Source organism: Lutra lutra, chromosome X, assembly GCF_902655055.1.
Source record: "Lutra lutra chromosome X, mLutLut1.2, whole genome shotgun sequence".
NCBI classification, from domain to species: Eukaryota; Metazoa; Chordata; class Mammalia; order Carnivora; family Mustelidae; genus Lutra; species Lutra lutra.
The window spans coordinates 60,050,908-60,076,353 of NC_062296.1; the positions used below are offsets into that span (position 1 = coordinate 60,050,908).

A 25,446-nucleotide genomic window follows, 5' to 3' on the forward strand; every position below is an offset into this window, starting at 1 on the left:
TATAGTATACAGAAAGTAAAAAACTAACCATTTTATTACATCATCTCTATCTGCAAATCAACTATTTTAGGCTATAAATTCCTTAGAATAGTTGCTGAACAGTCACCTATAATTCATGTAATTTTACTTTTGTATCTTAAGCGGTACCTTTGAATAAACTCTTCACAAGTGGAACATAATTAATATGGATCTCTATGTCTTTTTGTCACAAAATGCTGAAAAGCAGATATACCATACAAGTCTATCGATGGTCTAGCTTTCATTACAACTTGAGAAAAGTATCTGAACAGGAAGTACTAAAAAAGCCTCTTTACTTATATTAATGCCAAACATAGAAGCTCCCCAGCTATAGTGATCATGCAGCAACCTCATCTGGGAAACTTCTGACCTAGACATTTTTTGGACAACTTTGCCAACGGCATTACCTAAATTATAAAGCTCCTGTGGACACTGGCATGGGAGCCTGTGAAACAAAAGCTGCAGCTCTCTGCCACTTGGTATTCAGTCATGTACAGAGGCCTCATGGCCTGCAAACTGAAGATTCTTTCATTGGAATTATGAAGTAGTGTTAAGAGAGTATTTACTGAAAATGTAAGCAACTAAGCAAGCTAGGGAATTAGATATAATAACAAAAGAATCAAAAGTTACACAGCATAACCAAAGTTCTCATTTATTAGCTGCCAATTATACCTTAGCACTATAGGCATTCTATCAAAAATCTCATGTTATTCTTTTAACAATCCTTTAATGTTAATGAACCCGAACCCCCCAAAATCTCATCCTCTCACCTACTCTAACAATTTTCTCCTCCTCCTGTGTTAATTTCTCCCTCTATACCTAATGCTGCCCAATAGCTTTCACCTCCCCCCTTAACCTTTTTTCTGATTTCTCCCAACTTAAATTTCAAACAAGAAACAACTCTTAAGGGCGCCTGGGTGGCTCAGTGGGTTAAAGCCTCTGCCTTCAGCTCAGGTCATGAACCCAGGGTCCTGGGATCGAGCCCCGCATCCGGCTCTCTGCTCAGCAGGGAGCCTGCTTCCTCCTCTCTCTTTGCCTACTTATGATCTCTGTCTGTCAAATAAATAAATAAAAATCTTTAAAAACAAAACAAAACAAAACCCCAGAAACTCTTAGTCCTACTTCCCTTCCAGCTATCACCTGTTTCTCTTCTTCCTTTTTATGTCATGATCTGTGGGGATGGCACGCCTGGCACTGTGCAGTACACAGCCCACATGACTGAAGTATCTGTATTGGAACTGTCTACATTTATTGCTTTCAATTTCTTTTTCCATTTTACGCTAAAGCCCACTACAGTTAGGCTTTGGGCCCCCACCAATCCACTGAAATTTTCTCATCCAAATGTTTTCTGTAAAGTGTCACATAAAAAATATTTTAGGCTTTGTGGGCCATATAGTCTCTGTTACACTTTTTTTTTTTTTTTTTAAGAATGCTCTAAAACTGCAAAATCCATTCTTCATTTGTAGGCTGTAAAACAAAAACAGTAACAAAAGCAGGCATGGTCATGAGGTACATTTGGCTTGATGGTCAATTCCCAGTCCTTACCTTACAAGGCCAATGAGTACTATATGATTTATACTTTGATCATGCTTTCCTCCTTCAAAGATTTTCTTCACTTGGCTTCCAGGGCATCACTTACATTCTCCTGGAGCTCCTACTACCTCACAGGTCATTCCTCTTCTAGCCTTCTTTGCTAGTTCTTCAATTTCCTGACTTACTACAATGGAATGCCCCAAGGCTCAGGGTCTTGAGTTCTTTCCTCCATCTACTGCTTCCTCTCCACCCCCAGGTGAGCCCACCCAGACTTATTCACCAGTTGAGGTGGGTCCCATTACCTTGGATTCCTCCTCTCTTTCACATCCCACTCTATAAACTAATCCTATCAGTTCTACCTTCCAAATGAACCCAAAAGCTGACCATTTCTACTGCTGCCATTCTGGGTCTAGCCACCACCATCTCTTAACCTGGTTTACAGCAATAATCTCCAAATCAGTCACATCATTTCTACCTTTGCCTCCTTTAATCTATCCACAGAGTACCAAAGAGGATCTGGTTAAAAACTAAGTCAGATCCTGTTACTCCTCCACTCGAAAACCCCCCTACAGTTTCCCATGTAACACATAATAAAATCCAATACCCTTATAATGGCCTTCAAGGTTGAAAATGATGCAGACAGCCTGTTTCCGGCTGGGCCACATTTACCTCCCTTCTCACCCTTAGCTGGCCCGGCTCAGCCATGCTTACCACCTTGATTTGCCTCAAAAAATCCAAAACACACTCCTACCTTAGGGCCTACTGCTCCTAGCTGCTCCCCGGGCTTGGAACACTCTTACGGCAAATACCTTTAAGGCTCACTTCTTTAACTCTTTCAGGTCTTTATTCAAATGTCACCTTCCAGTGAAGCCTTCTCTGACTTTCCTATTTATAATTGTGAATCCTCTACTACTACTGATCTCTAGCACTCCCCAGCTCCCCTTTCTAATACACTCTTCCAGAGAACTAATCATAGCATTACCTAATGTTCTATATATAATGGTTGTTTATTTTTTTGTTTGTTTTGTTTTGTTTTTTACCTGCATGAATTAAGACACTTTTGTGTGTTTGCTGATTTACCTCTGGAACCTCAAACAGGACATGGACACAGTAGGTGTTCAACATTTAAGGATAAATAAAACCACTAATCATTCTAGAAGAGATGGTCCCACCAACAGTAGTACTTTAAGAATAAACTTAGAAGTCTTAGAAAAAGAACTTATCTTGGTTTGACCAATATAAGGCTAACCAGCAGTAAGTCCAATATTTCTTACAGCAGACTAATAAAAGTACAGATAATTTGGCAATGTGTATTGGCAACATTTTTCTAGATGCTTACTCTCTGACACTTCAGTTCCACTTTGAAACATCCTTTCCATGGAAATAATCCAAAACATAGGAAAAACTATGTGCATAAATATTTAGAAGTAAAAACTTAAAAATTATGTTGAACAGTGAACTAAGTAAAATATGGCACATATTCTTGACAGAAATAATGTTCATGAAGTCCATTATTCTGTTTTGAAAACTTCAGTGACTCCACTTTGCCTTCAAGACAAATTAGGCAACTTTTTCTACCTTCCTCAGCCTGATATTTTGTCCTTCCCTCTTCAAAATCTATTCTCTAGGCACACTTTACCACCTCTCTACCTTCCCCAATTCTCCAATTTCTGGAGACTCTTAACATCTTAGTTTATGTGCCCTCCTAGGTACTCTGGCAGCACTTTTCACCAAAGTCATGTTTCATAGTAATTTATGGTAACTGCTTCTTTAATGAACTTTTTCACCTACCACAGTGAATAGCTAAAACTTAGCATAAGCACCTGATCTTAAGCAGGCAATACATGGAGAAATGAACTGAGTAATATTACATAAATATTTATGCCACTATAAGTTACCAGAAAGTTTTGGAGGACTGTATGATCTATTTTGGGGGGGGGGGGGGAGTTCCAAGATTGTGCAGGTGTGCGCATGTGTGGGGAGAATCTCATAATGGAAAAGAAAGTATACTTGTGTGTGTGTGTGTGTGTACGTGTGTGTGTACGTGTGTGTCTATAGAGTCAAAATGTAGATAATAACATTACAGTACTATAAAATGCTTATAAAAACAGTTCCTCAAACTTTTTTTTCCTCTCAAAATGCATAAACCAAATAAAGACAACTACTATGTGAGGAGCCAACAAAGCAGCTAGTCCTTCTATTACCTGAGTGGAGTTAGATAGTTGGTTTTTCCACGGCTCCTCTGCGCTGCTGGTCAGGTTTGTGCGGTTATGAGGTAGAGTGACTGCGTTTCGCTGCAGGTAAGGCACGTTTCCATTACTTCCACTTCCTGTTATGTGATTATTGCCTATCAAAATAGTGTCTGTACTCCCCAGCGTTCTTGATGTGCTACAAGGAACATGGCCTGTAGAAAAGGGTCCGTTGGCCAAAGGCTGCCCAGGGCAGGCAGGGCGGACTCCAGGCTGAGAGACGCTAGGCACTCTGGTCAGAGCAAGCTGTGGCTGCTGGCCAGAGACTGAGTTTGTAGGCAGTGATGAGTCAGCTGTTGGCCCATTAGGAATTCCAGTAGATCGTACCTGTGCAACTCCTGTTTGTCTCATCTGTCAAAAAGCAAATGAAAAATAAATGCTGCTTATGTGGCCCATAAAGTTGAGAATCAGAACATGAAGGTGTATAACCAGGTAATCTCTGATCTTATCCTAATGTTTAATTTCTCTAGGTTGAAAAATACACACTTTTAAAAATAAAAAATTTTGTTTGTTCATATTTTGATTAGCTCCCTTAAAAAAACAGAAATCTGTTTTGAGAAACATCCCTTCAGTAATGATAAAAGAAAGCAGCTGATAATTATGGAAACTGGAATTTACAGGTGCTTTCCCTAAGCAAACAAACAAGGAATCTCAAATTTTCATTCTGTTTTATTTATATGCCAGATCCTCCAAACTAAACAAGTCCTGAAGAACCTCACCTCAGTTTCGGATAGCTTGTTAAGTAATAAATAATATAAATAAACCCTTAGAACACAAGCAAAATAGCATGTAAATAAGTAAGACAATACCACGTCTTGTGCTCAAAATGAAATTTATAGCTGTTTTTACCTAAAAATCTCTGTCCACTATTAATATTTTAGGACGCAAGACTACTAACTTCCAGCAAAAACTGGCAGAAGGAAGTGGGCATGAACATGCTCTAAAAGGATGTTTTAGTAAAGAAAAATACTCAAAATGCTAACAAATTTTAGGGGGAAAAAACGCTATACACACTTGGTGTTGCTGCATTAAGACAAACTGACTTTCCAGCTGTTCCAGCATCAGTTTCTGTGCTGGATTTAAGTTATTTCTATTTGCACGGAGCTGTTCCAAGTGCTAGGAAGAAGAAGAAAGGAGAATACAGTCAAAGGCATATCTAAGAAACCAGCTCAAGCTCACTATTCTATGTAACCTTGTCCTAAAACAACTAGACCAACTCAAAACCACTATCTAGTCAAAGATACAGATTCCCAATCAACAGTAATCAACCCCAAGATGAAGCCCTTTAAGTTTAAGAAAGTAAGAAGTAAACATTCACCCAAAGAGGTTTACTATAATGGGATATTTGAGACAAATGGGCATAAAATTTTACTTGTCAATACAGTATTTTTCGGTATTCAAACAGAAAGTTCTTTAAGCTTACAAATGCATCATGTCAGGTACACTCAAAGCAGCACTGTTCAGAATAAGAAAAGTTTGAAGACAGCCTGACCATCCAAAATAAGTGCTCTGCTTAAATAAAGGTGTGAAATCTACATAAATACGCCACAGTCATAAGAGAACAAAGAAGCTCTTTTACACAGTTGACACGGAAAGGTCTACAAAAATACGTTGTTAACAATATATATTACATTGTACCATTTGTGTAAAAAAGGAGAAAAATAGTAACGTATGAAAGGAGGAGGATGCATATTTGCTTGTACATGCATGCCATATCTGAGGAAAGACCGGTCAACTAATAACAGAGACTGGCTGTCAAAAGGAGAACTAAGTGGGCAGGAGCAGGAACTGGAAAGAGAATTTACTCTATATAGACTATAATCATACTGATGCAGTTTGAACCCTGTGAATATACTGCCTGTTTAAAAATAAAACTAAAAATAAGTGAAAAATCAAGACTAAATGATCCCAGTACTCTGATAAAAGTAGGTTCATTTTGCTTATGTGCACATTAATTGAATTTACTGCCACTCAACTTTAAGAATACTTCAAAATTTAAAGTTCACTGCTTCTACTCTTTTTGAAGAGGAAACACAATCTGTCAGAAGCACATCTCACACACCTGTAATTTCTGTGGCGTCAAACACCACGAGTGAGCTTGTTGTTGTACTGGAGGCTGTGACACTGCATGGCCACCACTCCAATTGTCGGGAGTGCTCTGAGGAAAATTGATTAAAAAAAAAAAAAAAAAAATTAAAGAACATTTGGTTAAATCCATGGAGTTAACAACAATGACTAATGAAGGCCAAATGACTATGAACTGGAATATTACATATAAAAAACGTTACGACATTAAATTCTTTTAAAAATAATTGTACATGCATAATAAATTTGGGAAATCATAAATTTAAAACAAAAATATTGATTCTTTAATAAGCCACCCAAAAAGGCCCACCCCTAAACTATGGCCCAAATGGCTAACCTAAACACCACACTGTCCACTAGATCCAACAATAAATAAATCTCAATGTCAGTAGAAAGTGATGATGAAAAGTGTGTTGAGATCTTAACGGCAGGGAGATGAATAAAATGATTTGATGAATGCAAATTTATCCCTACTTTCTATATTTAATAGGATGCTAAGAATTTGGGATGGAAAACTCAAACCTTTCACTCTTTGATGTCCACAGATTTAAAATAAAAAACAGGAGACAGTCAAACTGCACAAGTTCAGGGCAGTTGGGAGTTTCCTTTTTGAATGGGATTTTCTATTTCTCTAAAACATATACCTTTGTTGGACTAGATGTTCTTTTCCTCTTGGCAGGACTGGACAGGTCATCTACTTGGCTAGAAGGAATCATGTGTAGTGGCAAGGACTGCTGTGAAATTGGTGTTTGACTGAGGCCTACTACAGGTTCAGTATTTGGATGATGAGGTTTACATGCCTAAGAATCACAGAAGGAAGACAAAAATAGGGTTCTATATATTCTTAGTTCATTCCTTCAAATTATAAAACTTTACAAACTGCATACTTTTCAAAGCTGTGTGGACATCGCTGATTGCAATTATTGAAAATCAAAATCAAATGAATCATCAATGGAGGAATGTGTACCTTCCTTTGAAAAACTGCTTTAAAAATTAAACAAACCACTGCAGCATTATTTTAAGAAATCTCCTTCAAAATCATAAAATGCACAAAGGTTCTAAATTGGCACCCCAAAATTTCTTCCCATATCAGAGGGAGTTTTATTTTGATCTAGATTCCCTTCACAATTACAGCAAAAGGCTTTTCATTAATAAAAGCCTCCTGTACTTAGTAAAATACGCTTGACCACTATAGATTGAAAAGAACCCTTAAAGCTGGGCACCTGCAGAACATAACCCAACTTCTCACCTGCTGTGCTGTGTTCATGGCACCCTGCCTGGAGGTAAGCTCTGCGGGGATTGGTAGGCTCCATGCCTCCTCAATACTAGGAAGTAATTTAGTTTTATTCTGTAGACTACCTTGTGGAAGGTTACACAACTGAGCCTAGGAAAAATTATGTAAAAAGCAAATTTAACACAAGCCTACTTGAGTAAGAGCAAGTCCACTAAATCTTCCTAAATGCTATAACTAATTGTTTTTAAAAGAAAATAGATTCTTAATTTGGGGTTTCAGAAAGATACTAAGTATAAAGAGGGTAACCGGAATATAAACCTTTGTGAGAATTAAAACAAAACTGAGCTCTGTTTTCAGAGTTCTCATAGCTGTCTTCTCATGAAACTCCAAGCAAGAGTGAAAGACAGTGTTTGTGTTCTTTGCTCTAAAATGCTATGACAACTTAAAAATGTAGACAGCACATAGAAAAAAATTATGTAAATTAATATGCATCAACAGTAAATGTGCAAAAGAGCATCTTTTAAATACTGCATATCTTACTTAAAATGAAAAGTTTAAAATAATATTACAAGCTATGGTATGTTTACAAAATATGGAAACAAATTATAGACATCAAAACACAACTAGACAAACTTTCCAGCCACCCGCCTCCTGCCTGAGTGTCATAGGGAAACATATGCTTTTAAAAAACTGCTATTTAAAAGTTTTACCTGTAAATACTTAATTCGTGCTGCAAGTGCAGAGGTATTACTACAACTTTTGCTTCTGGTTGCATTTAAGTAGCATTTAATGGCATCCTGAGGCTGGTTGCAGGATTCGTAGAGTGTGCCTAGGTCCATCCAGGCTGCAGCATGGCCATGGTCCAATTGTACAGCACAAATGTAAGCCTGTAAAGCATCCATAGGCTGATTTTGCTGCTGATATAGCACACTAGAAAGAGGAAGAAAAAAAAAATAGGTCAACTGAGAAAACTACTTAGCTTCTCACATGGTATTAACTACCAAGTACATTACATGTGATGCAACTGCTGTATATCAAGTATAATACCATTATTTTTATATAATGTCTTACCCTATTGAACACCATGTATCTGCACTTGCTTCTGATTTATCAATAGACTGCCTGTAAGATATAAAGGCATCCTGAACTTTCCCAATACTTGAATAGCACCTGAGAAGGGAGGGGGGAAAAAAATCCAGACAATTCCATTAATACTGATAAATTAATTTTCTGAAAAATGGACTACACATATCAAAGCAAATAAAAAATCCTAACAAGCTAACATATTTCTGTGAATGTGTATATATATATAAAATTATAATGTAAGTTATAATTAACCACTCAGTAAACTATACTATAGTTGATCTGGTAAGTGCTAAAGCATGCTGCATTAATGAATATTAAAATAGCTAAAGGCCATATTACTTCAATATCATATAGAGTTGAAAGCACACATGTGCATACACATGCACGGGCCATTACACTTGAACAGCCTGATCTATTTATATAGCTTACATTCATTAAAAATACAGAGTTAAAAACCAAGAAAACCATTCTATGTTGGTAAGACTTGCCAAATCAGATTTTAGTTCTCCTTTCCTAAATAATAACCATGAGGTCAACCACTCTGCAATTCGTAAAAAATACAAATATTAAGATGCAGGTAAAAATCAAGCTAACTATCAAAAACAGTAATAATAAGGTGAGTACAATATTTCACGTCACATAAGGGAAGCAGGGATGATTAAAGTTTCAAGGACCTGTCATTTTCTTAATGCAGATGTACTGGATGGATACAGAACAGCAGCTGGAACTATAAATACAGAAATTATCTTCTTAGTGCTTTGCACTAAGGAAAAAAGAAAAAAATAAAACCCAGTCCCTGCCTTTAAGGAGCTTACAATTTAGTTGAGGACTGAAGACACATTACAAATGTCATGATGCCGTTATCACATGGCTGACATAGACAAGAACTGGTCTGAGAATTTAGGGTAGAAGACACCACAATATACATACACTACAGGATTTAGGAAAAGCAAGGGAAGGATAACACTAAGGAATCTGAATATGCATAATGCATATAAGTTTAGATCACTGATTATTCATTATCAGCCAGTATATGGCAATGTGACCATGAAAATAAGACTGAAAAATAACATGCACTTGCGTACATAAATTTTCCATTAAACTAATTAATATTTTTATTGAAACCAACTTATTTTGAAATATAACTAGCCGGGTAAACAGTAAAAAATTCGTAAGTGTTTTAATGTGCCCAAATAGCATATTTAGATCCTCATGATTATTCTCTGGAATTTTACTGATTCATGTAATCCAAAAGTCTCAGGAACCACTGATTCAGACAGAGAAGATGAGAGAAGGCATTTCAAAATGTTGTTTGAAGAGTATGAGCAAAACCCAATATAGAGGAGACAGCACAGATACAAAGAGTAGAGAATTATAAATCCAGCCTGAGGATAACTGAAATTTTTGTTCTTCTAACAAGAGAAATGGCACCATGAAAGTACTTCACAGGAATATTAATCTGCTAACAATGTGTAGGGATAAACTGGAAGGAAAATAAATTATGGACAGTAAAAAAGAAGGCAGCTATACTCACTGACTTGGAGCAGGCCAAAACTGGGATAAAAGAACATGGCATGAAAGAAAGAGAAGGGAGAAAAAGTAAACCAAAAAGACAGATAAAGACTTTGTGACCGACTGATTAGATATCCATGGGTAATAACTTAGATTTAAGCCTGAGCAAAGAGAGTTTTAAAAAAATAAATAAATAAAAGGTGACCTCATTGGCAAAACTAAAAGGAGAGGAGATGATCTGGAAAAGAATATGATGATTGAGGTTTGAAATATGCTTACTTTGATGTGAGGTGAGAACACTAAAATGGATAATGTTAGGTAAAGAATAGATGTGGTCCTGAAATTTAATACCTTGAAATACAGAGATCTAGGTTTGAAATTTATCCACATAAAAGAGAGGGTGTAAGAACACAGGACACCTACAAGGGAGAGGTGAAAATAAGCCTAAGGAATCACTAATTTTGCGGATTGGGCAATAACAAATGTCAGTGACTGAAACAGAGAAGGCAGTGTCTCCTTTACTAAGGGAGAATTCAGGAGAAGTCATTAACAATGCCAAATAGGGACAGATACCATGAAGGAAGGAAATGCTTAACAGATAGTAGAAAAAACATTCTGTTTGTTGTTCTTAAATCAAAGCCAAATCTCAGATTTATAGACAAATTTACCTCACCACTGGGAGGAATAAGCAGTAATTCCCCAAACCAATGTTTTCACATTCCATTCCTACAAAGTGAAAGTAGGAAACCAATGTGCCCAAATGCAGATGTCCCAGTCCAACCACCAACCAATTTTCCTCTAATAAAACTTAAGTTCCCCTGAGACAGCCTTGTGTCTCTGAAAAAGCAGAAAGTGAACCTAGGCTCTAGTTCCTGTTCTGACTTAGTTACCTCTGTGACTATGACCTTGGACAAAACATTTTACTTCTCTGAACTCACTTTCTATATCTATAAAATGGAAGGGTTTACAGAGTGAAGGAGGTGACCTCCCTGGTTCCCTCCTTGCTCTAACATTCTATAGTTCTGTGGTAACAATGTTAGTGATTAGTACTAGTATAAGAGCATTACCACACTATCCTTGTATTATGATACAGACATGCCAAACGACATCTCCAACACACACCTGAAGGCAAAGGTAAGTATGAAAAGCCTCAGAAATATTAGGGTCATCAAATCCCAAAGTTATCTGACACTTGAGGTTGTCATTCAGAGCTTTAATAACTTTTTAAAATTAATTAATTAATTTGACAGAGAAAGAGAGAGAGAGAGAGAGATCACAAGTAGGCAGTGAGGCAGGCAGAGAGAGAGCGGGGGAAGCAGGTTCTGTGCGGAGCAGAGAGCCTGATGCAGGGCTCGATCCCAGGACCCTGAGATCATGACCTGAGCTGAAGGCAGAGGCTTAACCCAGTGAGCCACCCAGGCGCCCCAAGAGCTTTAATAACTTTTAAAATACACACTATTTACAAAAATTTTCTCACAACAAAAAGGATTAGAAGCAATACATCAGTAGGCAGTGAAACGAGGTTAAAAAAAAAAAAAGTAAACATCAATGAAAAAAGTCTAAAACAACTGTCGAATTATGTTATTATGGATAAAAAAATCATTAACATCTAACATGATAATCTTGAACTCCAAAACAAATTAAACTGAGGTAAGTATCCTTTATTTGAGAAATCATAAAGCATGTCGCATATCTGGAAAATTTTATCTGAAAAGATTCGAATAAAAGCATCTCAATGGCTTAAAATATGAAGTCAGTTACTAAAATTAAAAAAAAAAAAAACAAAAAACAAAAAAACACCCTCCCATGGAATACTGTTCACTGAGCTGAAAATTACAGCATTACTAAAATAGTAATTTTAGATATTTAAATGCCTAGAATTTTTTAAAAGCATACTAAAAAGACAACAACACTACTGTATTGTATTTAACTACTTATCTTTAGGTCAAAAGGAAAATAATCTCTGGTACACATGCCTTTTAACCTATATTAAAATAAATTTTCACGTATAAATGTTAACACTAGAGGCCATGACTAGGCAGCCCCTACTTCCCAGTACTGAATCTCCTTTCCAGTCCCTGTATGAAGCCTCCCACTGCGCAACACTAACACCAGCAACGGTGCCAGCTCCAAATGCAAATGATGTTCAGTCAGTTCATTTATTCCATTTATTGTATAGCCACTTTGCTAGGTGAGAATATACAAAGATGGTAAGATCCAGCTTCTGCTCCCAAATATCTTCAGTGAGAGAGAAAGACAAAATTTGGACTCTCAAGCTTTTCTAGTGAGCAACCCAAATTAGATGATTTTATAAGCCCTGGAAGGCATTAGAACATTTCTGCTAAAAATAGGTACTTTCCCAGCCAACTCTTACTGTACATTATTAGTGACTTATCAAAATTTTTTTAAAAAATCTTAATATTACTCCATCTCATAGAAACACACTTTTCTAAATTTAAAGGAAAAATGAAACCATAAAGAATGCTAAAACTTAACATGATTATATGGAAATTCAAAGAGCTAAATTAAAACAAAATGGGATAATTTCAAAAGAAATCACAAAATTGAAACCCTTAGGGTGAGTAGGTACCTAACAGATATCTATACCAGGGCTTCTCAACCTCGTCACTACTGACATTTTGGGTGAGGTTAATTTTTTGTTCTAGAGGGCTGTCCCACTAGATGTCTGTAGCATTCCCCATAGCAGTGATAACCAAGTATCTCCACACATTATAAATTGTCCTCTATGGGACAAAATAGTCCCCTATGAAAACCAACGATCTAACATAATCCTCTTCTTTAATAGGTTAAAAGAAAATTGAAGCATCAAAAAGTTTAACTGTACCATCCATGATTCCACATATAGTAGCCTAACCAAGACTTGAATCCAAGTCTCTCAACATCTAGTACATTGATCTTTCCACCATACCACAAAAGCTAAAACCAGTTAGGAACCAAAATACAATCTAATAATGGCCCAAAATAATAAATCTATCAGATACATATACAAAAGGTATATTTCAAATAATCAGTAATTTTGGCATCTAAAGTATAGAGAAAAGGTTATAGACATATAGAAAACTATTTTCATTATATGTCACTTCTCCTTTCCAACAAAACCGCTAATAATGTATCCACTTTATCACTGTGGGATGTCAAGCAGAACTGATTTGAGACCTACATTAATCAAATTATGTCCATTCTAACCTATATATCACTATCTAAAATTATAAATAGAAAGGTCCCATTGGCTACTGGTTGTCACCAGGCAGAATAAGAAATTAATTCTGTTCTGTTTGACACATTGAAAAAAAAACTAGAATTCAAAAGAAAGTGTATTTAAATGCTAGAATAAAGAACTATTATCTAATAAGACTTTTTAAAAACCAGCAATAATTCAAGTCAAATGAAAATCTAACAAGCAAAATAAGAAATGTCCCAGTAGACCAGATTATACTGTGAGAAAACTATCACATTCCGAAGTTTTCTTTAACTTCCAGAAATCTTTGTGATAATATATTTTAAAAGGATAATACACTGATCAGGTTATAAATGTAAACAAACCTTTTAGCTCATAATTCAAATCTCTTAGCTGGAATAAACCAAAGGAAAACTCAAGTATAGTCTCACCTTCCGAGGAAATACCAGGACTGGCCAGAATTAGGATCTGCTTCCAAGGACTTTTGGAGATATTGAATAGCAAAGCTTTCCTTGGTGGCTTTATCTCCCAGAAGATCCACAGTGTGATGCATCCAACCTATAGCAAATGATTAAAAAGTATTTACCTAAATGACTTAATTGTTCTTCAATTTTTTAAGAATACCAAGCAGAAAACGTGTAAGTAAAAATACTCTTTTTTCAGTCAATTTATTCATTTAGTTTGGCATACACATTCCCAAAATTTAGAACTGCTAATTCTGATCATAAGGAAGTCTGTTTCTCACAGGAAGATATAGTCAAACCTATAAAGAACTTTATCCCAAGAAACTGAAACGATATTAAGCACTGATTTAACACTTAGTAGATTAAACTATAGTTCCTCTTTTCTACTTTTGGTATTTGAAAAAATCCAAGTTATGAAACACAGAATATAAAGATGTTCGATCTTACTCAGTGCTCTATGTAAAACTTTATGTACATTTTAAGACTCTCCAAGACAGTCTATTAACCCAATGTTTATTTCAAAAACAATAAATATGATACTACTTAATCAATGATAAGCTCAGAGTACAACACACACATATAACCCTGCCTCACTGGCACTGGCCACATATGTTCACAACTTATTTAAAATAAGAACTATAAAGCATTCAGCAATTATTAAAAAAAAAAAAAAAAAAAACCCAAGGCTAAGAAAAGTATATTCAAATGGTGTAAATAAAAATGGTATAAAATGTGTACCACAAATGTTTAATAAATAAGTTTAGATAGTGCATAATCTCAATTATATGCAGAATCTCAAAAAACTGAATACACAGAAGCAGACAGTAGGATGGTGGTTACCAGGAATGGGGAGGTAGGGGAAATGGGGAGATACTGGTCTAAGGGTACGAAGTTGCAGTTACATAGGATGAATAAGTCTAGAGAATAATATACAGCAGAATGACTATAATTAATAATACTATAATATATATATAGGAAATTTGCTAAGAGAGTAGGTTTTGGGTGCTCCCACCACACAAAAACAAATGGTAACCATCTGAGGAAATGGATTTGTTGATTAGCTTGCCAAAACTATTCATTTCACTATGTATAGGTGTATCATGTTGTACACCTTTAATATGCACAATTTTTATAGTATGGAAGAGGGAAGAGGGAAAGGAAAGGAAAGGGCTATGTAAGCAATCAAAAGATTGGATCATGGAAAACTGACTGTATTCTAAAACCTCTGAGATACACAGGAATAATTTGGTTTAATTTGCTGGGGAAATCATATTTCAGTTGTGGATCAATTCAAGTGCATAAAATCAGCTCTGTTCTTCGTGTATAGTCCATATTACATATAACAAATAAGGACCCTTATTTTCTGACCTTTATTATAGTTGCTGTGCTCCAAAAGGTATTTCAAGGAGACTGAGTTACTATGTTTTATGGAAATACATGTCAATCACACGTTCATGTTTGCTCATCTGTTCTGTTATCCCCTATTACTATTAAGAATGGAACCTAGAGAAAGAAGCTCTGAAAGGAGCTGCTTAAGCATGATGTGTAGGCATAAGTTAGACTTAATTAGGAGAAGTGTTTTTTCCTTTCAAAAGCATGAAGTTTATTATACTTACACACTCTGAAATATGGTAAGATGACGCTAAAGAGGACAGGTGATTCAGACATAATCCAAAACTATTTCAATTTATTTCCTAAATTTAAAAGGTGTATGCATTTTTGCTATTGACATTTTCTTCACTGCATCTAAAATGCATAAAAACTTATAGTGTGGATTAAAAAAAAGTTCATATTCAAATATTAGCTGAATGAGTAAGCAGCCTTATGCCAAAAGCATTACTTTATTCTTCTTACTTAAGAACACAAAAAACTTCTTTACTAGTAAGCTTGTTATAAATTTTTTTAAAGATTTCATTTATTTATTTGAGAGAAAGCCCACACGCATGCAAGTAGAGGGAGGACAGAGAGGGATAAACTTGTTTTAATTTAAAGATACAAATTCACAATACTCAAACATGATCTGTAAGCTTACTAAAAAAATATTCAAATAGTTCCGCAATTTTTGAAAGTAAGGATAACTCAAGTAAAATTCTAACCAGAGATTAAATTATAAACAAAACTAAAAATGAAAGTTTTATTAAGGCAATGTGCTCAGTTTGTATAATTAATCATATGATATGTATCAATATCATGAAGATCAGTGATAAAATCTAGGCTTAAATGATTTTAAAACTATATAATAGTCACATTTATGAAAATATTCATATTACTACACATTGGTTAAAAATTAAGAATAAATTATTTGCCCAGACCAAAAACAAATAAACAAAAGCTGGGGGGAAACCCAAATAACAAATACATAGAGGAAACATGACTCAATAACTATATAACAAAACTAATGTAGGGAACTCAATCACTATCGTCTTGGTCACAGTAACATATTACAACCAAATGGCTACATTTCTTCATCTTTAACATCAGACTAGAATACTACATGTGTACAAAAACACTATACTGTTAGATATTCCACAACTTTTAAATGAAATGTTTCAGTTAATCTTATTGACAGAGCTATGAAAGCAAGCTCACCAACCACCAAGTGACTCTAGATGTATCACTTAACTTAGTGCTAAGTATATGTAGCACAAAGAAGTATTCAACCTCCTTCACCCATGGGTTAAGTACTAGAGAATAATTTCTGATAATTTAAAAGGACTAGCTACACTGAAGAACTGAAATGAGATGGACAATGCTTGGCAGAAGGTGGAATTATGCTCAGTTCAGATTAAGTCTATCAACTCTGGGTAAAAGAAGGAAAAAGAATAGAATATATGAGCCACATATTTGCCATTTCTGACACGTAAAAATCATAAAGAGAAAAACTTGTAATACACTAAATGTACACTATTACATACCTAACTGTTGTAAGACAGTTGCCTTTACTTGTGCAGAAAGGTTTTCCGTCTGCAAAAGTTGTTCATAAGCTTCCTTTGCAGAATGATACTTCCTCTAAAAAAAGCAGAAAAAAGATATTTAAAGAAAAATAAAATTGGTATCTTTGAAGAATCAGTTCATATATTACGATTTACTGCATAATATTTTAAAAAAATATTTACTACATAATCCTGACAAAGTTTTAAAAGATGCCCTAATTTTAAGAATGTGCTTCATCTCAATTGTTAAAATCATCAACTTATTTAATAACAAATAATTTCACCTTTATCTCATAACACTGATGAAGCGAAAGAAATATTCTACCTCCAAGTGCATAATCCGTTTACCTAGAAACACCAAGTTCCCAAGGAACTTAATATAAATAACAGAGTATACACCAAAAATGCTTTAAAAAATCCAAATGCAAAAGTAGTTAAAATCTAAGTTTAAAGGATACTGGTATATATCCTATGGAAAACATTATAGTATGTATGATTGTAAAGATACCAAATTTCCCATACTTAGAGAGTAACAGCATTCACAATATTTAAACGTTCCATAGGCAAATCTCTAAATGAAACCATTTACCCTCAGCCCCTTCCCAGTGAAAGTACAAATGTGAAAGAAACCCATTATTGTTACAGCCATAAAGCTTAAGACTGTTTCTCCAAGAAAAAGGAGAAGGGGGGAAAAAGGGGTAAGCTAACAAAAGAAAACCTCATAAATATTACCTTTAAAACATACTCAGCAGAAAAATGGATTGAGGTGGCTTTTATTCATTATCAGCAATACTCCACAGCTGCCTGACAAACAAATTCTTCTCAACAAAACATAGGTATAGGGGCTCCTGGGTGGCTCAGTTAAGCGTCTGCCTTTGGCTCAGGTCATGACTGGGGATCCAGTCCCACACTGGGCTCCCTGCTCAACAGGAAGTCTGCTTCTCCCTCTCCCTGTCGCTCCCCCACAGCTGGCTTGTGCTCTCTCTCCCTCCACTCACTCTCTCAAATAAGTAAAATCTTTCCAAATAAAAACAACAACAAACAAAAAACCATAGGCAGAAATACAAAACTAGCTGTAGGAGCCTCAGGCAAATCACTGAAACTATGACTCAACATCTATAAAACAGAGCTAATACCCAATCTTTCCATCTGGAGTTGTTCTAAGGATCAAATGAGATAAGCAAAGAGCTGGAAACAAGTAAGATGCTACATGAATACAGTATGTCAACACAGAAAAGATCAGAAAGAACTAGCCAATGAGAGTAACAGAAGCTACTACTTAAAACTTTTACTCATCAATTAAATTAGTTCCCCTAAATATTAATCTGATCGCAAAAAGTTGTTTAGGCAATTAGTACAAGGTAAGGACCAAGTTATCCAACTCAATTCCTTCGAATGGTATGCTAAAACATACTTCCAAACACAAACAATAATAATAATAAAAAAATATTTCAAAAACTGGTTGCATCACACTGAGAAACATCAAGTTAGATTTCTACCTCTTATCATATATAGGCAGTTCAGAACCATATGAGAGAAAAAAATGTAGGAGAGTATTTCTTTGAGATGGGAAGAAGATCTTTGGCATGGCCAAAACAATACAAATCATAAGGAAAAATAAAGATCTGATTTGAAACACCAAGTGGAGGGGCGCCTGGGTGGCTCAGTGGGTTAAGCCTCTGCCTTCGGCTCAGGTCATGATCCCAGGGTCCTGGGATCAAGCCCCACATCGGGCTCTCTGCTCTGCAGGGAGCCTGCTTCCTCCTCTCTCTCTCTCTCTGCCTGCCTATCTGCCTACTTGTGATCCTGTCTGTCAAATAAATAAGTAAAATCTTAAAAAAAAAAAAAAAAAAAAGAAAGAAACACAAAGTGGAAAAATAGGCAATGAACACAAAAACCAATACATAAAGGTGAGAAACACGTGAACAAGCGTGTAACTCCAGAAATCAGAAAATGCAAGTTTAAACGAAATACTATCACCTACTCATCAGATTGGCAAACATAAGTAAGTTGGGTAATCCAAGTCTTTTGGGGATGTGAGCAAAGGAAAACACTTACGCCCTGCTGGAAGGGGACTGATTCATGAAATTAGGTATGCAAACACACTACAATCCAGCAAGCTCACTCTTGGGACATACATACAAAAGAAACATTTCCACAGGTAATGCTCTAAATGGTACTGTTGATAGTATCAGGAACTGGAGTCAACCTAGGTCTATGTCACCAGGCAGTGAAAACATAAAATATGATGGATACTTACACTAGAACAATATGCAGGAATTACATATGGCATACAAAAAGCAACATGAGTTTATCTTTAAAGGTGTTTTTAAGTTTTGCCTCTGGTAATGTTGGAGAAGCTGTTCCACAGGCAGTTTTCAGCTCTGGATAAAATATAAGCCAACTATCAGAAAGCCTAGAGAGAAACCAGTATCACGTAAAACCAGAGACATTAACCCTTAAGAAAAGGTTATGGCAGTGGATGAGTAGCCCCCCTTTTACTCGGATTTTCACCTGAGAGCAGGACTTAATGGGTGCCTGGTTGGCTAGAACTCAAAAGAAATGAGGAATCTCACTAGTCTGAAGAATCAGAGGACGCACTTTGAAGCTATGACAAGAGATGGACGTGAGGGGAGAAATCTTAGGAAGGAGAGAATGAACGAAAAAGAACTCCAAATTCTGCGGTTAAACTCTGCCTAAATCTCTTATTGACTGCTGAACTATGCATGAACATGGCAGATGTCCAGCAGCCTAAAAGAACTAAACAGAGATTTCAGCCCGTCAGCTACAGGGGTGACCACATTTAGTGTGCCATGATCAAAGTTAACTGGCTAATATAAAACATCAATCTTCAGAAAAATAAAACAAAGTCACTCCAAAATGTATTATTCATGACAGCCCCAGGATAAAATTACCAGATTTATAAAGAATCAGGAAGATTTTACACACATTCAAAAGAAAAGGGAATTAATGAAAATCAACTATGAAATTAGATGATGAAATCTGTAAATAATTTTAAGGCAGCCACTTTAACAATTCATGGACAATAAGAAAAATATAATCATAATGAGTGAATGGGTAAGAAATTAAAGCATGGAAAGAAACAAAAAAATTCTAAAAACTGAATAAAAAGTAAATATAAATAAAATTCTGGTAATTTTAATTTAATTCTGGTAATTATAATAAAAATTTTTCTAAAAAATGGTTTCTAAAAACTGAAAAACATCTGAAATTCAAAAAATCACTGGATAGAACAGAAACTGAATAGCAGATTGGAGACTTAAAAATAAAAGCCATCCAAAGATAAATGAGGCAGTAACAGTCTACCATACATGTAACCGGAATCCAAGAAGAGAAAAAGAATGGAGCAGAAAAGATATAATATGATGGCTAAGACCTTCCAGACTGATGAAAAATATCAAATCCCATGTCTAAAAGACTAAGAAAACCACAAGTAGTATAAGTATAAAGAAAGAAACAGGGTGGCTCAGTGTGTTAAGCCTCTGCCTTCAGCTCAGATCATGATCTCAGGGTCCTGGGATCGAGCCCCGCGTCCGGCTCTCTGCTCAGCGGGAGGCCTGCTTCTCCCTCTCTCTCTGCCTGCCTGTCTGCCTACTTGTGACTTTTTTCTCTCTCTGTCAAATAAACAAAATCTAAAAAAAGAAAGAAAGAAACAATCCCTGGGCACTTCATAGACAAATTCTTAAAAACCAAATGGAAAGAGACTTTTGAAAAGCGCCAGAGAAAAACAACAAAATACAAAGGATACAACAAGAATGACAGCCAAGTTAAATATAACGGACTAGACATTCCAAACAAAAAAGATGTCCAGAAAAGATTTAGAAAAGACCCAAAAATATACCGTAAGAGATGCGCGTTACATATAAACACACAAGGTTGAAATAAAAGGATGAAAACGATACCATGCAAACAACTAAGCATTAGAAAGCTGAAGTGACCAGATTCAGATCAGATTAAGTAGGCTTCAAGGCAAAGATTATTACCAGGGATAAAAAAAAAAAATATTTCATAATGATACAGAGCATCAGGATGTAACAGTAACAATAAAAGAGCTTCAAAATACATGAAAAGACTGACAGAATTAACATTGATACAACACTATTAACCTACATAATTTATTCCAATTTCACAAACTGTCCAAGAGATAATCCAAGATCCCATACTATGTTCAGGTTGCATGTCTCCTTATTCTCCTCCAATCTGGGACAGATCCTCTGTTTTTAATTTTCAGCACCTCGACACATAAAAAGTACTGGCTAGTTACTTTGAAGAATGTCCCTTGGAAATTAGTTAAGTACCACCTCGTGAGAGATAGTCATCTTTCCTCATTCATTGACTGAAATTCTCCATAAGTAAAAAAAAGTGTCCCCTTTCTTCCATTTATTTGCCATTTATAGTCACAATTTGTACTATCATAATTCATTTATAATATAAATAAATTCAATATAAATATGCAATATAAATTCATTTATATTCGTTTTCTTAAAGCATTTATAATTAATACAGAATTATTCATTTCAGTATGAGCTAAAACAGATACATTTATTCTGTATCTTATATTTCATTATTATAATTGGTTTCTAAACTTGTATCCGATTTGTTGATTAGAAACCCCATCCCCTCAAACTGACTCAATGAGGTAATAATTTTGTTTGCTAAATTTCTACTTAGTACTTTTACACCAATATTTATTACTGATATTGGCCCATATATTGCTTCCCTTTTGTACTATTTTTATCAGGTATACTTGCTTCAAACAGAGAAATGGGGAAAAACAGTATTATGGTTCCTCAAAAAATTAAACGTAGAATTATCATAAAAATCCAGTAATTTCACTTCTAGTTACACATCAAAAGGAATTAAAAGCAGGGATTCAAACAGATATTTGCACACTCATGTTCATAGCTGTATTATCAATAGCCAAAAGGTGGAAGCCACACAAGTGTCCACCAATAGATGAATGGATAAACAAAATGTAGTATGTACATACAACAATGAAATATTATTAAGCCTTAAAGAAGAGTTAAGTTCTAGGGGCGCCTGGGTGGCTCAGTGGGTTAAGCCGCTGCCTTTGGCTCAGGTCATGATCTCAGGGTCCTGGGATCGAGTCCCACATCGGGCTCTCTGCTCAGCAAGAAGCCTGCTTCCCTCGCTCTCTCTCTCTCTCTCTCTGCCTTCCTCTCCATCTACTTGTGATCTCTCTCTGTCAAATAAATAAATAAAATCTTTAAAAAAAAAAAAAAAAAAAAAAAGAAGAGTTAAGTTCTCATACATGCTACAACATGTACAAACCTAAAGATAATATGCTAAATGAAATATGCCAGGCACAAAAAGACAATATGATTCCATTTACATGAGATAGTTAAATTCACAGAGACAGAATGTAGAATAATTGATTGCCAGGGGCTGGGTGGAAGGAGGAATGAGAACTTATTGTTTAATGGGTTCAGTCTGGGATGATGAAAAAACTATGGATATGAATGGTAGTGATGGTTCCACAATGTGAATGTACTTAATGACACAATAAACTAAAAAATGGCTAAATAGTAAAATTTATGTCACATATATTTTACAATTAAAAAAAAAAGAAGATACGAAAGCACTGTGGTTTGTAGTTAGTTTTTAGAATCAGGGATTTTGTTTCCTTTATATTTTTGAAATAAGCTACAGAACCATCAAGTGCAGAAAGGACTCTATTACCAAACACAAATGTCTCTCAAGTCAGATTAAAAGCTGCTAACAACTTCCCCCCTTTTATAAAGAGAAAGGAAGGAAGAGAGAGAGAAGTGTTTCATTTCCATAGCTCTGGAACATGTATAAAGTATTAGAATTATTAGGTCTTTAAAGGCTTGGTAGAATTCCCCTGTAAAACCATCTGGCCATGGTGCTTTCTGTAGGGCATTACTTAATTTTCCCTATTTCTTTTACAGAAACTGACTTTTTAGAATTTTCTTTTTTTTTTTTTAAAGATTTAATTTATTTATTTGACAGACAGAGATCACATGTAGGCAGAGAGAGAGAGAGAGAGGAGGAAGCAGGCTCTCCACTGAGCAGAGAGCCCCATGCGGGGCTCGATCCCAGGACCTTGAGATCATGACCTGAGCCGAAGGCAGAGGCTTTAACCCACTGAGCCACCCAGGTGCCCCCGACTTTTTATAATTTTCTAATGAGGTCAATTTTGCTAATCTGTATTTCCCTGGGATAGTCCATGTCATTAAATTTTAAATCATTTTCACAGAGGTCTGTTTAGTAGTCTCATATTATAGCTCTAATTTCTTCTGTTTTCATGGTTACCTTATTTTGTGTGCTTTCTCTTTTATTCCCTTGATCAAGTTACCTAGTAGATTATCTATTCTTAATTTTTTCAGAGAACTAAGGTTTTGACCTATTAATTAGGTCTACTGTTTTGCTTTCCTTTTCACATTATTAATTTCTTAAAAAAAAAAAAAGTTTTCCTTACACTGACTTTTGTTTTAGTAACAGATTTCCTTGCATTGAATCATTCTTGACCCTACATATTCATGGCATACTTACTGCATCTTTAAATATCAACTGGAACTTCTCTTTCTTCAGAATTTTTGGATTTCTATAATGCACATAAGTGAAATCAATCTACAGTGTTTTGGTAATAAACTAATGCTGAACAGTTAGAAGGGAAGGTTCAAAATGAAACTAATGATTCTTATAAACAGTGTTATTCATGACATTATTTTAACTATCCCTCAAGGGAAAAATAATTAAATTAGTTACAGCGCATTTATGCAAAGAGACGTAATACAGCTCTACATGCACGGATATGGAATGATTTCCAAAATATACTACTAACTTAAACAATTTATGTAAGGTCAAGTGAGAATACACATAATTGGCTAATGTTTCAATAAAATTAAGAAAAATGAATATACATGCAAACACATAAATGGATTTGCTTATACATACATGGATTTCTCTGGAAAGATATGAAATGGGGAGGGGAGAGAAAAAGTCTGGGGAGGAGAATAGGCTGTTACAGAAAAGGAATGAGGAGGGTACTTCACTGTATATTCTTTCAAGCACTTTCATTTTGGGTTATCTATTAAAAAATAAGTAATGCTTTAATAAAAAATTAAAAGGGAAAATTCTGTATCTTTCATCTTTAAAGGCTAATTAAGAATTCAGATGGCAAACTATTCAAGTTATTTCATTAAATTTAAGGAAAGGGCCAATTACAACTACTACTACTACTACTACTACTATTACAAAAAAGTGGTTCTAGAGTCTCAGCTAATTAAATGGGGGAGGTAAATTAAATAACTGACAGAGGACTTCCCTCAAAGATGGCCGCAAAGTAGGAGGACCCTTGGCTCACCTCCTCCCATGAACACAAATACATAACTATCCAATCATCTTAAATGCCCCAGATATCAACCTGAAGACTGGCAGAAAAAAACACCACAACTAAAGGTACAGACAAGGTAACACCGAAGGCAGAAAAATGTGAAGATGTGGTTTAAGGGAGAAACAGATAGTGGCTGCTGCAGAGTGGGCAGAGCTGTGGTCAGGAAGAAGGGTGAGAGAGTGAGAGGGGCACACGGGAATGCATAAGGAAAAATTTCCCCAATGCCACTGGCTTGGAAAATGAGAGGAGCTGAATTTCATGGTATCTTGCAACTGAGGGGCTTAAACCCGGAGTTTAAAGTATCAGTGGACTGCACTGGACTGGGCTCTGGGAGAGTCCAGAGGTTACTGAGGCTGCTCTTGGAGAAAAGGTAGGCAAACAACCCAGAGACATACAGCATGGAAACAATGATCTGAAGAGTGCCTGGGGCACACAACGGGGAGATTCTGCTCTTCTCAGAGCATGCCCATGAGAGGCAGCATTCTGGGGAGAGACCTCTCTGGAAACAAGGCATCTGGCTGGCACCATTTTACTCCCCTACCACTCAGCAAAAGAACAGAGCCACTACCAGCAGGAACCAGTGCAATTCAGGTATTGGCTGCCTAAATAACTTAACACTCAGCCCCACCCTGCCCCACCCCCATTCTGGTGGAACTGTCCCTTCTCAGTCACGCTTATCTCAGTCCCAGCACCATGGACCCCTCCCCCCAAAAGACCAACACAAACCCCTCCCTACACCACAGGTCCTGACAAGAAAGCTCTGTAGGGTCTCAGTTCCAGTGGAGGTGATGACAGGTCTCATTTCACAAGCAAACCAGAGCACAACTAGTTCTGGCCAGGGACCACAACTGCCCAGGACTGGCAAAAAGAATCTCTGCAGATAACTGGCCTGAAGTTTAGAGCAGCCAGAACACAACAGCACAGTGCCTGTAGCACACACCAGAGACATTCCCTGAAGCACGAAACTCTGGGGCACTACATGACCTCTTCAGGCCATTACTTTCAGGTGCAGGAGACATAACTGGCTTTTCTAATACAGAGAAGGCGGCACGGACTTAGACAAAATAAGACAGCAATTTATCCCAAATGAAAGAACAAGATAAGGACATGCATGGCCAGAGATGTAGGCAAAACAAATATAAGTAACAGAACTGATGGAGACCTTAAATCAGTGATCATAAAGATACTCACCTGAACTTGAGAAAGAATGGAAGACACCAGTGAGACCCCTACCACATAAATAAAGGAGTTACAAAAGAATCGAAGATGTAGAGTACAATAAGTGAGATTAGAAACATGCTTGATGCAATGAACAGCAGGCTGGAAGACACAAAGGAATGAATTAATGTCCGAAAAAACAAAGTAAAGGAAAGCAATGAAGCTGAACAAAAGAGAAAAAGAAGAATTATACAAAATGAGAATAGACTTAAGGAACTCAGTGACTCCATCAAACACAGTAACATTTGTATTACAGGAGTCGCAGAGAGAGAGAAAAGAGGGCAGAAAACTTATATGAAGAAATAATAGTTGAAAACTTCACCTTACCTGGGGAAGGAAACAGCTATCCAGATCCAGGAAGCATAGATAAGTCCCATTAAAGTCAACAAAAGCAGACCCACACCAAAAAATATAACTAAACTGGCAAAGTGTAGTAATAAGGAAAAAAATTTAAAAGCAGCAAGACAAAAGAAGACAGTTACTTATAACAGAAAACCCATAAGGCTATCAGCTCAT

At 36.0% G+C, this 25,446-nt stretch overlaps 1 protein-coding gene across 8 annotated transcripts in view; it reads right to left on the reverse strand.

Moving 5' to 3' along the window:
* KDM6A (lysine demethylase 6A) overlaps nucleotides 1–25,446 on the reverse strand; it is a 212,931-nt gene that overhangs the window by 45,815 nt on the left and 141,670 nt on the right. Inside the window, exons 9-17 of one of the 8 annotated variants that reach the window (XM_047714912.1) lie at nucleotides 16,296–16,389; nucleotides 13,348–13,474; nucleotides 8,191–8,289; nucleotides 7,830–8,049; nucleotides 7,135–7,269; nucleotides 6,530–6,685; nucleotides 5,863–5,958; nucleotides 4,815–4,916; nucleotides 3,756–4,151 (exon numbers count right to left, since the gene is read on the reverse strand). In XM_047714912.1, coding sequence (XP_047570868.1) covers nucleotides 3,756–4,151; nucleotides 4,815–4,916; nucleotides 5,863–5,958; nucleotides 6,530–6,685; nucleotides 7,135–7,269; nucleotides 7,830–8,049; nucleotides 8,191–8,289; nucleotides 13,348–13,474; nucleotides 16,296–16,389 — 1,425 coding nt within the window. The remainder of the gene's footprint in view (nucleotides 1–3,755; nucleotides 4,152–4,814; nucleotides 4,917–5,862; nucleotides 5,959–6,529; nucleotides 6,686–7,134; nucleotides 7,270–7,829; nucleotides 8,050–8,190; nucleotides 8,290–13,347; nucleotides 13,475–16,295; nucleotides 16,390–25,446) is intronic. The other 7 variants (XM_047714914.1, XM_047714915.1, XM_047714913.1 and 4 more) reach the window with 7 other exon arrangements.